We start from the raw sequence: 14144 nt of genomic DNA on the forward strand, positions 1-14144 counted from the left end.
CTCCTAGTTACACGTACTTCAATTTCGTATAAAATCTAACTTTTAATATTAAATAATTTAGCAACCAAGTATATTTCTATGAATGAGACAAATTCTTTGCCGTTCTATATTCAAGTTAAATTATTTGGAGAAAAAAAACCCAATAAACATGAACTGGTTTTATTTTTTAAAGCAGCATAAATATTCCTGAACTGTGCATCAAAAGCAGTAAGCTTTAACATTCTGCCCATCAGCAGTTCCTTCAGTTCTAGCTTCTGTACTTGTAGCCACTTTGTTCACATACCTGGTAGGTTAATGAGTCCAAATATATGCCCCCCCCCAAAAAAAAAATACAAGAAAGACTACCTATATTTGAAAATCAATATTTACATGTAGTGTCTAAGGATTTGCCTAAACTCAAGACTGACGTGAAATTTTCTATAAAAAATAACTTGCCGTACGATTTGAAACAAATAAATTGATCAAAACAATCCAAACTTTTCATTTCTTAATCCCACTCACATACCGGTACACTTCAAACAAAAAAAACTATGCCAACTAAAAGTTTACTAAAATCCAGGTATTGAATCCAATTTTCTCCTAACTCTAGTTCAACCCTCCTTTTGTTTGATCAGTCACAGACAGTCAAACATTCATTCCAGTCCCCTTCCATGCCTTTTACACAGGCCAGTCACCAACAGTCAGATCATATCTCTATACTATAGGCACAGTGACTAGTCATATTCCATCAACAGACAAAGGCAGGTGACTGGCAGTCACAGCTGGCTTATCAATCTCCTACAGCCAAAGCATAGCTGTATCAAGTTTCATAACAATCACAACCAGTCAATCCTGCTGTATTTGAGAAGGGAGCACTCAACTGCTTAAAACAGTCACTCGATTTATTTTGACAGGACTTCACAAGTTCTGTCAGAAGCAACAGGGGATGAACAATAACAATGGGATGCCTGTCTCGAAGCCCATTTGAATAACTTGTGACTTGAATCGGGACTGGAGGACTTGTGATGGACTTGTGATGGACTTGTGAGGACTTGTGATGGACATGTGATGGACTTGTGGGGACTTGTGAGGACTTGTGATGGACTTGTGATGGACTTGTGGGGACTTGTGAGGACTTGTGATGGACTTGTGAGGACTTGTGATGGACTTGTGATGGACTTGTGGGGACTTGTGATGGACTTGTGATGGACTTGGGAGGACTTGTGATGGACTTGTGAGGACTTGTGATGGACTTGTGATGGACTTGTGATGACTTGTGATGGACTTGTGATGGACTTGTGATGGACTTGTATGGACTTGTGATGGACTTGTGATGGACTTGTGATGGACTTGTGATGGACTTGTGATGGACTTGTGATGGACTTGGGAGGACTTGTGATGGACTTGTGATGGACTTGTGATGGACTTGTGATGGACTTGTGATGGACTTGTGATGGACTTGTGATGGACTTGTGATGGACTTGTGATGGACTTGGGAGGACTTGTGATGGACTTGTGATGGACTTGTGATGGACTTGTGATGGACTTGTGATGGACTTGTGATGGACTTGTGATGGACTTGTGATGGACTTGTGAGGACTTGTGATGGACTTGTGAGGACTTGTGATGGACTTGGGAGGACTTGTGATGGACTTGTGATGGACGTGTGATGGACTTGTGAGGACTTGTGATGGACTTGGGAGGACGTGTGATGGACTTGTGGGGACTTGTGATGGACTTGTGATGGACTTGTGGGGACTTGTGGGGACTTGTGAGGACTTGTGATGGACTTGTGGGGACTTGTGATGGACTTGTGAGGACTTGTGATGGACTTGTGATGAACTCATCAACAACACTGTTAATGTTAGAATTGGTGTATTTCGAGTCTACATACTAACCAGCCTACAGCAGCTATTTTATTTCTCAGACTAAAAAAAAAAATTGTGCCCCTTCGCAATGTTTGGCAAATACTCACGGATCGAAGGTTTCCCACTCGTCCAGCGTGTAATCAGTGTCCAGCCCGTCATCGTCAACGTACGTGTTGCAGGCAGATAACGAGCAGTGCGTCATATCATTATGGTTGGAATCTAAACAGACAAGCATCGACAAGAAAATATTAATTTTGTCCCTACCCAGATTAACCCAACGGGGGGGCAAAATGTAGGAAACTGAGACCACGTGTCAGGGGGGTCATGTTGACGTGCCGCGTCAAAGCCCATCGTGTATCATTTACCTGTTGCTGTCAACACAGGAAAATGGATGTACATGTATGCACCTCCGCCAAAAAAAAAATCAACTCTGAAAACGTGCTCTGCAAAGTTTTTTTAAGTCCCAACTTGGCCGACTTGAAACTTCTCTGAAATATTTTTGAGGAAGCCTCTGGTATCTTCCTTCAATCCATCTATAAGTAAAACAGAGTGTTCCAAAAAAACTGTGACTTTCAGAAAAAAAATAATTAAAACTGCTTATTTTTTTTTTCTTGAATGAAATTATATAATTACATTAGAGCCTGACTATTTCTCAACCTATTCCATTTTTGGTCCCTTGATCCAGAAATGCAATCAATTAAGTGAAAGGGTGTATATTTTACTTGGGCCATTCTCACCTGTGATGTCACCAACTTCAATGGCTATTCAATGCTTAACCCAGATTCAGCACGTCTGGGTGAGAGTGGCCAAAGTAACATTGTCATCCTTTTACTTAATCAATTGTATTTCTGGGTCTAGGGACCCAAATGGAATGGGGTAAAAAGGAGTGGATTGAGAAATAGTCAGGCTTTGATGTAATATATAATTTCATTGAATAAAAAAAATATTTAGCAGTTTTTATTATTTGTTTTCTGAATGTGGGCACACCCTGCACAACGAGTGTCACAAATCCTTGTACTTTAACAAAACTGATATATTGATACCCATGGAAAGAAACTATTGGGCCAAACCTGGGAGAATGACAAGGGGAACTCTTGTTGTATGTTTTTAACTACTGTTTTTAGTTTGTCACCCAAGGTCACAGAACCAGTGCCATTGTCATGCACCGTTTTAATTTAGCAATGCATTCTCCAGACACTTGTCATCTATGGTGCTGACCTGTCATGGTCTTCTCCTGTGATTCCTCTTCCTCCTCTTCTTCTTCCTCCTCCTCTTCTTCGTCGTCCTCATCTCTGTCGCTCCTCGGCGTGTTGCCCTCGGCTGTCGAGGCCACACCGGCCGATAGCTCAGCGTCCGTCGCCACGGCGTCGGAGGGCGGCATTCTGGGAACCGCCGCCTCCTGGCACATGGAGTCGGCGGGGACCGAGTCGAGGTCCAGCCGCTCAGCCACTTTGGGCAGGTTCTCCTTGTTTTCTGTTGTCATGCCTGACAAAACATTGCAACAAATGAACCCCTTTAAGGACCAATGATCAATTACTGGTTAATTTATAGCATACATGTACATGTACCTACATGTATCCCCTGCGATCTTGATCAAACTTGCACCAGTATTTAATAGTCGAAATGATTTAAAACTTCCCTTTCCTAATGTAAATGAAATTCTTCTTTGAAGTAAACCAACCTGTGAACGGAACATACAGTACATGTATATAAATTACCTTCTATCTCAAATATAATGTACAAATTCTGATGTAATATTGTTAAAAGAAAACAAAATTCTTTAGCTAAATCTAGCACACTACATGCCGCAACTTACAAAATGTATGTTTTTAGCACTGTGATTTGCAAAGATGTTTTTAACCCCATAAACAGTCCAGGGTTCGTTTTTTTTTACATTGTAAAACCCAGACTACAAGGAGAAAAATCTGAACTACTTTCTTCATCTCACCATTACAAACACTTAACTCAGCATTTCTCTGGCTTCACTAAAATGAAAAGACTCACCGTTACAAAGAAACTGGTAAACTGGACTAAACAGCGTGCCCAGCAGTGTTGTCCTGGGAGGGCTCTCGTAATCCTGCGCTGATTTGGCTGCCATTGCATTCTTGGGAACTGCGTCAAATCCAGACAGAATAGTTTGAGTTACACCACAATTGTTCATACTTGATAAAAGATTACATGGATCTTAATGAATCCGAAGGAATGTCTCTTATGGGTCAGCACTTCCATGTCGTGACAAATTCTCGCTGTCCCAGTAGAGTGTAACACTAACCTTAAAGGTAGTATACAACATTTGCTTTTGCTGTGATTTTCAGAAATGGATGGATTTGGGGGTTAGTATTTTATAGCAAATATTGTTACAGTGACCTGTTTAAAGTATTGTGTTCATACATGTAGGTGCTGGGGAAAAAATTAGAAGAAAATGCTGTTCTTGTAGTCTGGTTCCCTGACCCTACTTCAGACGAAATGGAGCAATTTACAGATGTCGCGGAATTGTCAGGTCAGGGAACCAGACTAGTAGGCTCGCACCCGTTCACGGATGTGTAATCGATCGCAAACAAAATGTGGACTTACTTTAATTTAGTAAATTGGGGGCAGTATTTTAAAAAAGTTAATTTATTTTTTCCAACAATGGTCGGCCGACCATCGTTGGAAATTGATACAAAACTACAACTTTTTTTAAATGATAGCACAAGTGCCATGATTTCACAGGATGCTTGAGACTACATGTATTACTCAGGCATGCAACTGGGAAGTCACAAAAAAAGAGGAAATTCAAATCTTTCCCAGACTTTGTACAGTGTTTTTCTATTTTCAATGGCACACATTGGAAGTGAAAAAAGAGGAAATCAGCTGATCCGAGGAAAAGTTGCATGCCTGATTACTCAATTACAGTCAAGTAAGGTATTTCATAATAATGTGGTAATTTCGTTTTTTGATGTTTGCAAATGTTGTATGGATACCTTTACATTTTTAATTTTGCCAAAAACCTTGAATCTTCCAAATTCCTCCCAAACCTGGTGGATTTCAATTTGGTCATGTCTTGAGGAAAACGACTTCAGGAAGTTACATACATAAACACAAGGTTTGGTGAGGGAGTGACAAGAATATTACAAGTCAAAAATTCTTGTAAATTGGACTGACTTGTATTATTGTTGCATTCGTCGACTGCTGGAGGTTCCGTCTTTGTCCGTTTTGGTTTCGGGACAGGCGTTGACGTAATGAACGCAGGATTATCATCCGCCAATTCCCGCTTCCGTTTGCACGGAATATCTGTCTTTTGCTGGAAGAAACAAAACAATACCAAAATATGCTGAATTTGTCAATGAAGTTAATGACACAGACCAGTTTGAAGCACGGAGCAAATGCCTGATGCACTTGAAGTTAGCGATCCCTGTAACAAGAAAATCCTGAAACAAAATTTGCTGAACAGGCTTTTGTTAAGTCCCGATGAAAACACAGTCACAAAGTTAAGAGACAGTTACTGGAGTGATTAAAAACAGACAGTGCCTTTGGAAAAGTTAATACCTGTGGTGCAATTAATTGTTATTGTTTTGTGGGAATGTAAATGGTGCCCAATTTTCAGTTTCGATTCGAACAGCAACAAAATAAAGGGGTAAAATCCGCTGAATAGTGAAAAATGTGTGAACCACATACAGAGTATCAGCATTGTTACCGCTTCATTGCAATCTTACTCTTCTAAAGAAACACTAAGCACATGTTACAGCATTTGAGAACAAGGTCTATCTGCACTCCCAAAACAAAATAACTTCTGCAATTTTATTGATAAAAAACATAATTTCGTAAAATTTATTGAATCCACAACGAATTGTTGATGATTGATTGAACAGATCAGCCATATAACAAATGAGCGTTGTTTAGATCACGATTGTTGGGGGGACAAAAACGTTCACGATCAGAGCATTAAATGTTACGAGATCATTACCGTAGTCATGGTAGTGACATTACCGTAGTGACAGACCTGACGTATGCCGTAGCTGTTGGTTTATTGGTTATTCAAAGTCATGTATTATACATCTATAGACTTTTTATTTGGGGGGGAGGGGGTTTCCATAGTAAATTTATAACTGGTGCAAGTATGCATGACCTTGTGATCTGTCCTACCTCTGTGGTTATAAAACTTATAATTTACAAACTGTTAACGAGTATCAATGTATCAAAGAGTCCTGAAATTTGAGATGTACATGTACATGTACATGTTACTGATAGTTTTTGGCCAATTGATGGTTTTCTGTCGAATCGGAAAATAAATTGGAATTAAATGGAATACGTGACAGTGTAGCTCTATTCCAATAGGAAACAGAATTCAACTTTCAAGTAAATCCTCGGGCGAAATCATTCAACAGAGGTGGTGGATTGCACCACATTTCAGGAAACACTTTTAAACCACGGCACGTGACGGAAACTTTTTTTGTATTTTGCTGCTCTTATGATTATTGGAATCTGGATTGAAAAACATTGGAAACATTTTCTCCATTTGTGCAAGTACTGAAGCGACACAGCAATTTACATGTATGTACATTGTACATGGGCAATTCCACGAAAAGTGGACGTGGCTGAAGGGACAATTTATGAAATCTTCAGAACTACGAGAATCACAAATTTAAGGGACAAGAAGACCACTACACATCTCATTTGAGTGGTGTGCCATTTGGTTTTTTTTTTTTCACTGCCAGTGAGATGGAATATGGTCAAATGTACTTTTTGTTAAAAAAAAAACTGGTCTGGGGACTAAAATTATGGATTCTCGGGGGTCATTTTGGCATCTTCTTTTCACCAACAAATTACTTGTGTTACGGTGAGTTTTTGGTTTTTAAGGCAGAGAAAGGTTCATATTCTGTGCAAAAAGAAGTTTCTGGGTTTTTTTGTTACTTGTTTAAACTTGTACCAAGGGGCAGACAAACTACTTGTATAATGTAAGTTACAGTACCGCGAGTTACTGATTCCCCTCGAAGATATTATGATTGATTGTTTGCCAAACCAACAGAAATGAAGCTACCGTATCATGGAATTGCCCACATGTACAATTTACATGTACAGGTATACAAAACTGAAGTAAAAATGATGTGCAAATGTACACCATACACATGTACGTGTACACGTACGTTGTACATGTACAGTACGTAGTAAAGTCATTCCTGTATGAACGAATATAGCTGGCCACGTAAGACAACAGCAGCATGACTCATAAGATTGCTTGGTCGGTTCTGGGTGGGGGCCAGGAACACATGACAGTCTGTCAGTAGGGGGGGGGGGCACAATATGTGGGTCAGGCATGTTTTTACTGGAAAGCCTGCCGAGGCTAGCGAAACATTGCCAGCAGGACAGTACATGCACATGTACATGTACCATAACAGATACCCTGACAAAAGAAAACATGTTCAAGGGCAATACAAATTAATGATCTAACCAGAAATTTGTACTATGATGAGGGTACGATAAATGATCTTTAAAGGGAATATACATCATTTGCTTTTGCTGTAATTTTCAGAAATGGATGGAATTGGGGGGTTGGAAATATATAGCAAATATAGTTACACTGACTTTTTTGAGGTTTGGGTTCGAAAATGCTATAAAAACCAAGAAAACAATCATTTTCCTGTAGTCTGGTTCCCTGACTCCATTGAAGAAGAAACAGAGCAGTTTACATACATTGGGGAATTGTAAGGTCAGGGAACCAGTCTAGCTGGCTTGTACCCGTTCATAGGTGTGTAATCGATTGCAAACAAGTGCGATGGTCAATTGGGGCCAGTATTTGAAAAAAAGCCAGTTTTTTCCAATGCTGGTCGGCCGACCAGCGTTGGAAATTGATATAAAAATACCACTTTTCTTGAAAATGACAGTATACCAGGTGCCATGATTTTACAGGATGCTTTACACTGTCATTCACTAACAGTCCAGCAAGGTATTTCAAAATGATTTGGTAGTTTTATTTTTTGATGTTTGCAAATGTTGTATTTTCCCTTTAAAGGGTCCACGGAATGAATTTTTCTGAGGAATATATTTTGTGCAACTTTCTACTCCTCGTAAATGTATAAAAACTATTTGATCTCTTTTTGGTTTATTTTATTGAAAAGTGCACTTCTTGAAAACATTTACAATTGTCAATGTTTTTCCGGACAACTGAGGGTGCTGTTGCTGTGATGTCATATCAGGAAGATAATGTTCAGTTTTTCAGGGTTTTCTGCTCAAGTTCATGAAACCCAAAAATTTGCTCACTGAAAACATCTGTGAGAAAAGTTTGCTCATTGGGTTACTGCCATGTACTGACACAACAACGATGAAACATCAGAGAAAAAGAAATTTACGAAAGCAAAATATCCAAAAGTCTGGCAACTTTTTGTGCTGTAAAAACTGAAGCATTGAGGTTTCTGCCTGAAATGACAGCACACTTGTGCTCATGAATATGGAAATTTGCATTTAGCATAAAAACCAAAAGGCATCAAAATACATTTGTAAAGGGCAAAACAAAAATTGAAAATATGATTAATTGTAACTTGGGACACAAAGGTGGATTTTCGAGGATTGCATTTAAACAAACTTGCATGGGCCCATTAAAAAGCATAATTTTCAGGCTGTACCTTGCAAATGTACACATTGACGTATATAAATTGGTTTATTTCATAAAAATCATATTGAGGCAAATTTGCTGAATTCATGAAATTTACAGCTTTGAAAAATACGACAACTAAAAATAAAATATTTATTTAAAAATCTGGAAATTACATTTACAATTGGATAATATAAGAGTTATTTTAAAATTGAGGGATAAAACATTTATATTAGATGTATATACATGTATACAGCACAACAAACAAATTACAAAATAAATGATTGACGATAGTGTTCAAGTCACAACCGTAAACTGGTGTTTGCTGAAAAAAACAAGGTGTCAACTTACCTGCCAATTTACTTACATACACGTATGTGATAAAAACACGACATACACACGTACATGACATTCACATAATTTGGTTTCCTGCTAATAACAAAAACAGGTAAAACATCAATAATGATTGATCGCAACTTTATGCAAAAAGAACAGAAGTCACGCCATACGGTGCCAATTTCCAGAACCAAAAGCTCATTTACCTGATAATGCAAAATGCACCAAGCACTGAAAAAAAAATTCACGATAAAAAAAATTGGTAGGCTACCTAATGGTACACAAACAAATGTACATGTAGGCGAAGATCATCATTACTTGTAATATTAGTGATGAGCAATCAGCATACATAGCGTACGTGTACGGAATTATGATTGAGGAGGAAACAAGGGAGAAAATTGCCATTTACGGTACCGGTACATGTGCAATGTACTGTAAGTACCGTGCACAGGCACAATCATGTACATGTTGTATAATAATCATACAGTGCAGTGCACAGGCAGCCAAAGTACATTGTTGAATTATCTGATCAATATCAATGACCTCAGCTTTTAAGGGCAGTATCATTTTGTATTTATCCCCAAAGCAACCAACCGAATTGCTATCAAAAAAGCTTTAAACTTGGACTAAACATCGTCCGGTGCTTGTACGAAACACCCCTTGGAATTACCGGTACTGTACAAAAAATTTAGGAGAAATCAAGAAATGTACAAATGTAGGTGGTTTTTCACTGTTTTTTTTTCAAAATCTTTAATATTGACTGAGTTGAAGCGTCAACAGGTTGGGTTTTGAACATTCTTTTTTGGATTTTGAGTGGTGCTATATTATTGGACACGAACAAAATGCATGAAAAGCAAATTTGCCTTGACGAGCAAGATCTCTCCAGGGATTAGTCAACATACATGTATTCTATATGTAATGTACAATATTACCAAACACATAATGTGAATACATGAATAAACACATACATGTACGTACACATGTACGCATCTGTACAGTACTGGTAGTTGATGCACATGTACACAATGTACATGTACATTTACACCCGTGCATGTGTACAACTGATTAGTTGAAATTTTACAGTATTAACACTGACCTCATTGATATTGGTCAGAACTTACATTTTGTAACAAAACTCAAATCCTCTGCCATTTTCCAGCAGAAATAAGCACAAATCCTTGAAATGTCAGTTGTCACGGTGAACAAAATTAATTTAGGACAAGTACAATACATCTTGGCTTTAACAGTTGAAATGGTACCGGTAAACCTCAAGCATGCTAATTAAATTTGATCAAATTAGGTAGATTAATTTTATGTTCTTATACTGCAGTACACTGACATATCGTACGTGTAGGGTTAGGGTGAATATTAAAATCAAAATCAATACTTGGTGTACAGGTGCGACTATTATTGAATGAAGATTAGTTTTGTGGAAAACCCCATTTAATCTAAGTGAACCGTGCATTCAACTGTCATGACGCGCAACTGATAAAACGCATCATGTGCATATAAGTTACCGGTTATGTATGTACATAATAAGTGCATAAATTAAATAAAAAATATACAGGCCTGTGGAAGTACATATACACATGTACATGTACGTACAGTATACTGTACACAAAGGTATGCAAGTAAATGTAATTAGTGACCGCCAACAGAAACCCTTCCAAATCAAAACACCTGAAATCAAATGGTACGCCCCACAATCGAACTACCGGTACAGAAAAGTCAGAAAGGTTGGGATGGACCACACTCACCACAGGGGTCGACCATATAAGATTCTTTAAAGACGAGATGAGTCCAGAGGGTGAAAAGGGGAGGCGGGACTCCTACACAATTGAACAGAACAGCAGGGAAAGGATGACAAATATATACAAACACATTTTGATTTTCACTTAAAGCTATAGTCCATCATTTGCAGCCATCCGAAAAAGTAACTGGCGTATTATTGTTGAAAAACATACTTGGTTGAAAGATAGTAAGTGGACTAAACTCCCTGTGAAATTAATCTTTCTGGCAAGCTATCATTTTGAAGTAATCAATGAAAGAAGGCCTTTCCAACAGTGCGTCTTAAGATGCACCATAGGAAAATTTAAATTAGTAGTTCGTTTTGTTATTCGGCGCAGCGCGCGCAAGCATTGGCACGACGCACAGGCGTGCGCGGTTGCTATAATTCGTCGGATCAGTGCGCGTATAGCTGCAATTCAAAACATGATTCAGCAACTTTTGATTTGAAATTGAGATCCTAGAATGCTGTTTTTCTCGGAATATACAGCTGAAGCTGAGCTGAAACTTCATCAGGTTAGTTGCTCAGTATCCTTCATAAGATTTTGAACACTTTTGTTGTTTCAAACGAACAAAATGCACAAATTACAAATGATGGACCATATCTTTAAAAATAACAGGAGAGAATGCAAAAATCACAACTGTCCCACACATGTATGCATGTACATGTATGTACCGGTCCATGTACTATATGTACATGAAACAACTACATGTAATATAAAAACATTCATTTCACATATATTGATACAGTATTTTGGATGGAACTTGAAAGCATGAGAAGAGCATTGCCATCCCGGCAGATGCCATCCCAGCAGATGCACAAGAAATGGTTGGCACACGTACTTGATTGACCTATCGCGGTAGAATCGCGTTAGAATCGCGTCAACGCAGCTTGCAAAATATTGTCCAATTACATGATATACAAATGGACGCGGAACACGCAACATCTGAGACTTAACAAAACTTTTTACAAAAATTCCATAGGGTTGTCTAAGGGGGGTGGCTATCTCGCAAACGGCGATAGGTCGATTCCCTTCCTCAAAATCCTCTCACGAGAAACCCAGTTGGAACATGACAAAATAATTAACAATTGACAACCAATTTAATACTATATACTATTTATAATAACTTATCAACTATTGATTCTTGGTGGCCACAACCGTTTTCAAAGTACCCCGGTAGCTCACATCACAAACGTACACTGTGTTATCATTTTTTTCTTTTCCTTCAGCCAATTTCCACACCACCTTTTTCCGAGATTACAGCCCACACAGCGAACACGCAAAGAACACGCAAAGCTCACTACTGTATTGATTTTGGATGGTTTTACCATCATAGAGCAAGGAAGAGAAGCCCAGCTTGCTTGTTGCATTTCATGAAAGGTAATGAGCAGTATGGGATATGTAAGACAAAATATACGTACGGTACAAGCACGCACTGTGTCATTGCTAATGCATTGTACATGTACATGTAGATGTAATTCGCCATCTGTTAACAGGAAAATTGTGAGAGTACACAAGTAGGAAAGCCACAGCTGTTTAGCTCCAACATATTAACATAAATTGTAATCACTGTTTTGTTAGAGTGCAATATGCTGCGGAAACGATTCAAAACATTTCTCAGTCATTAATTCATATTGTCACCATGTATGGACATGATGTACATGATTTTTTTTGCAAAAATCAAGTCAATGGTTTGGAAATTAAATCAGCGGAGGTTTCCAGCTTCTTATCTGTACAATCACATTGCACATGTATATGAGTGGGTAGCCAAAAATCAATACCACAAATTCTTATAAACTACACACTGGTATTGTCAGTTAACAAATTCCAAGTTAAGAGCCGACAATTGTCATGTTTCAACAAACATTACCTTTCAACAAAAGCATGTGCTGTGCACAAAAAAGCGAAACATACATGGACAAATGTATTACGTACATTATAGAGAATTATATGTGTACACTGAATGCATACTGTACACAGTGCCTAATGATAAATCATGGGTGATGCAAAGCGTCTCCATTTTCAATAGAATGCATGTTGCAAAAAAAAGGGGCTTTTATGTTTGAAGTGCTTGATGGAAAAAGACACTTTGCGTTAATCTTAAATAATGGATTGTGTACCAGTGCTCATTTTAATGGCACAGGAAATGGCAAGGCATTAGGTAACATTTTCCGGGCTATGCATTTCAATGATGAACATTTCTTACTATATGTGACCATGATGAGGTGAAAGTCGGGGGGGGGGATTCATGGGTACAATAGCATGACAGGTGTTGGACAATGTTGGTTTTACCAAATTTTCAGCAATCAATTTTATTTTCTGTTCAAAAAGGGGGGAAAATAAGCAAACAAACCAAAACTTTATTATTTTTATGTACAGTAAGTGACTTCTGATAGCTCACACTGAACCTTCTGAAATTTTTCAAAAATCAATCAAGTGCTGAAAACAAACGACACAGTATTTGCACTTCACCTTCCAAGGCCCATTAAAGGGACACTACATGTACGTCCTGGAACAGCCCAACTGGGCTACATAACGCGCTTTGAACGAGATGATAAGGACCTAGTGCCTCTTTAAGCCCCCTATGCAATTTCACTAACTGAACTAAAACTTCCTCAATCCTGATAATTATTCCAAACCTCTGGGGAAATATTGAGGGCTTTGGAAGGGTTAAGATTAAGGGTTAGGCTAGGTTTAAATGTTTTGTTTTCAATTCTTCAAGCCAAATCAACAAGAATTCTTGCCAATCCAATAATGACCACTTTCGCACGATTTACAATGTACATGTTCATTACGTGTACATTGTACATTGTATACTGATTTCCCATTTTTTATCTGAAGTACAAAGAACATGGTGGTCTACTGTATCGTAGAGATTTTCATAGTGCAACGGTAGATTGTACATGATTCCTAGCAAAAATCTGTATATTATTTGGCTATGGTTAATTTTCTTTTAATTGGAAAAAAAATATTAAAGGTGTTATTTTTGGTGATGTACTACCGGTATGTTGATACGTTTTATGTTCAGAGCACAATTAAAAATATATTGTTTCCACATAAATTAACCTTAAACAATTGGGGGCACCGAGAAACAAATAGTGTTATTTTATGTCCCACGTTCATATTGTCATCAGCTAATAAAACACTGAATACAGTATATTCATCGCAAACATAATTTTTTATGACATTTACCGGTAAAACAAAACAAAAAACAGTTCTGTTTCCGGTTTCCCTACCTACCCTATTCTGACAGCCCCTACCCTTATTTTTTTATGGGAAAAATGAGGGGAAAAACACCCAAAACCATCAATTACTACATTTTTTCCTTGACTGCATGCAGACACTTCCATATGATCGTACACAAAACAAATTGCCCCCCCCCCCCAAAAAAAAATCCCTACCTACACTATTTTTGAAAACAATGTAATCGGAAGCAGAACAATCTTTTTGGGGGAGGGGGGGGGGCCCTAATGTCCCAATCCATGATGTACATGTACATGTACATGTAGTCTTTCCCGCTTTTCTTTTCTTTTTCTTTTTGTTGAAAATTAAACAATGTACCGGTCCTGACTGACCTTGAATGAAAATTATACAGATACATGT

At 38.1% G+C, this 14144-nt stretch overlaps 1 protein-coding gene across 3 annotated transcripts in view; it reads right to left on the bottom strand.

Moving 5' to 3' along the window:
* LOC119744332 (CTD small phosphatase-like protein 2) overlaps positions 1 to 14144 on the bottom strand; it is a 50321-nt gene that overhangs the window by 16813 nt on the left and 19364 nt on the right. For 2 of the 3 annotated variants that reach the window (XM_038220202.1, XM_038220203.1), the window contains exons 3-7: positions 10512 to 10583; positions 4992 to 5130; positions 3852 to 3959; positions 3066 to 3332; positions 1955 to 2066 (exon numbers count right to left, since the gene is read on the bottom strand). In XM_038220202.1, the coding sequence (XP_038076130.1) occupies positions 1955 to 2066; positions 3066 to 3332; positions 3852 to 3959; positions 4992 to 5130; positions 10512 to 10583 (698 nt within the window). The remainder of the gene's footprint in view (positions 1 to 1954; positions 2067 to 3065; positions 3333 to 3851; positions 3960 to 4991; positions 5131 to 10511; positions 10584 to 14144) is intronic. The other variant, XM_038220204.1, reaches the window with a different exon arrangement.

The sequence above is a fragment of the Patiria miniata genome, unplaced genomic scaffold (assembly GCF_015706575.1).
Source record: "Patiria miniata isolate m_02_andy unplaced genomic scaffold, ASM1570657v1 HiC_scaffold_7, whole genome shotgun sequence".
Taxonomy (NCBI): Eukaryota; Metazoa; Echinodermata; class Asteroidea; order Valvatida; family Asterinidae; genus Patiria; species Patiria miniata.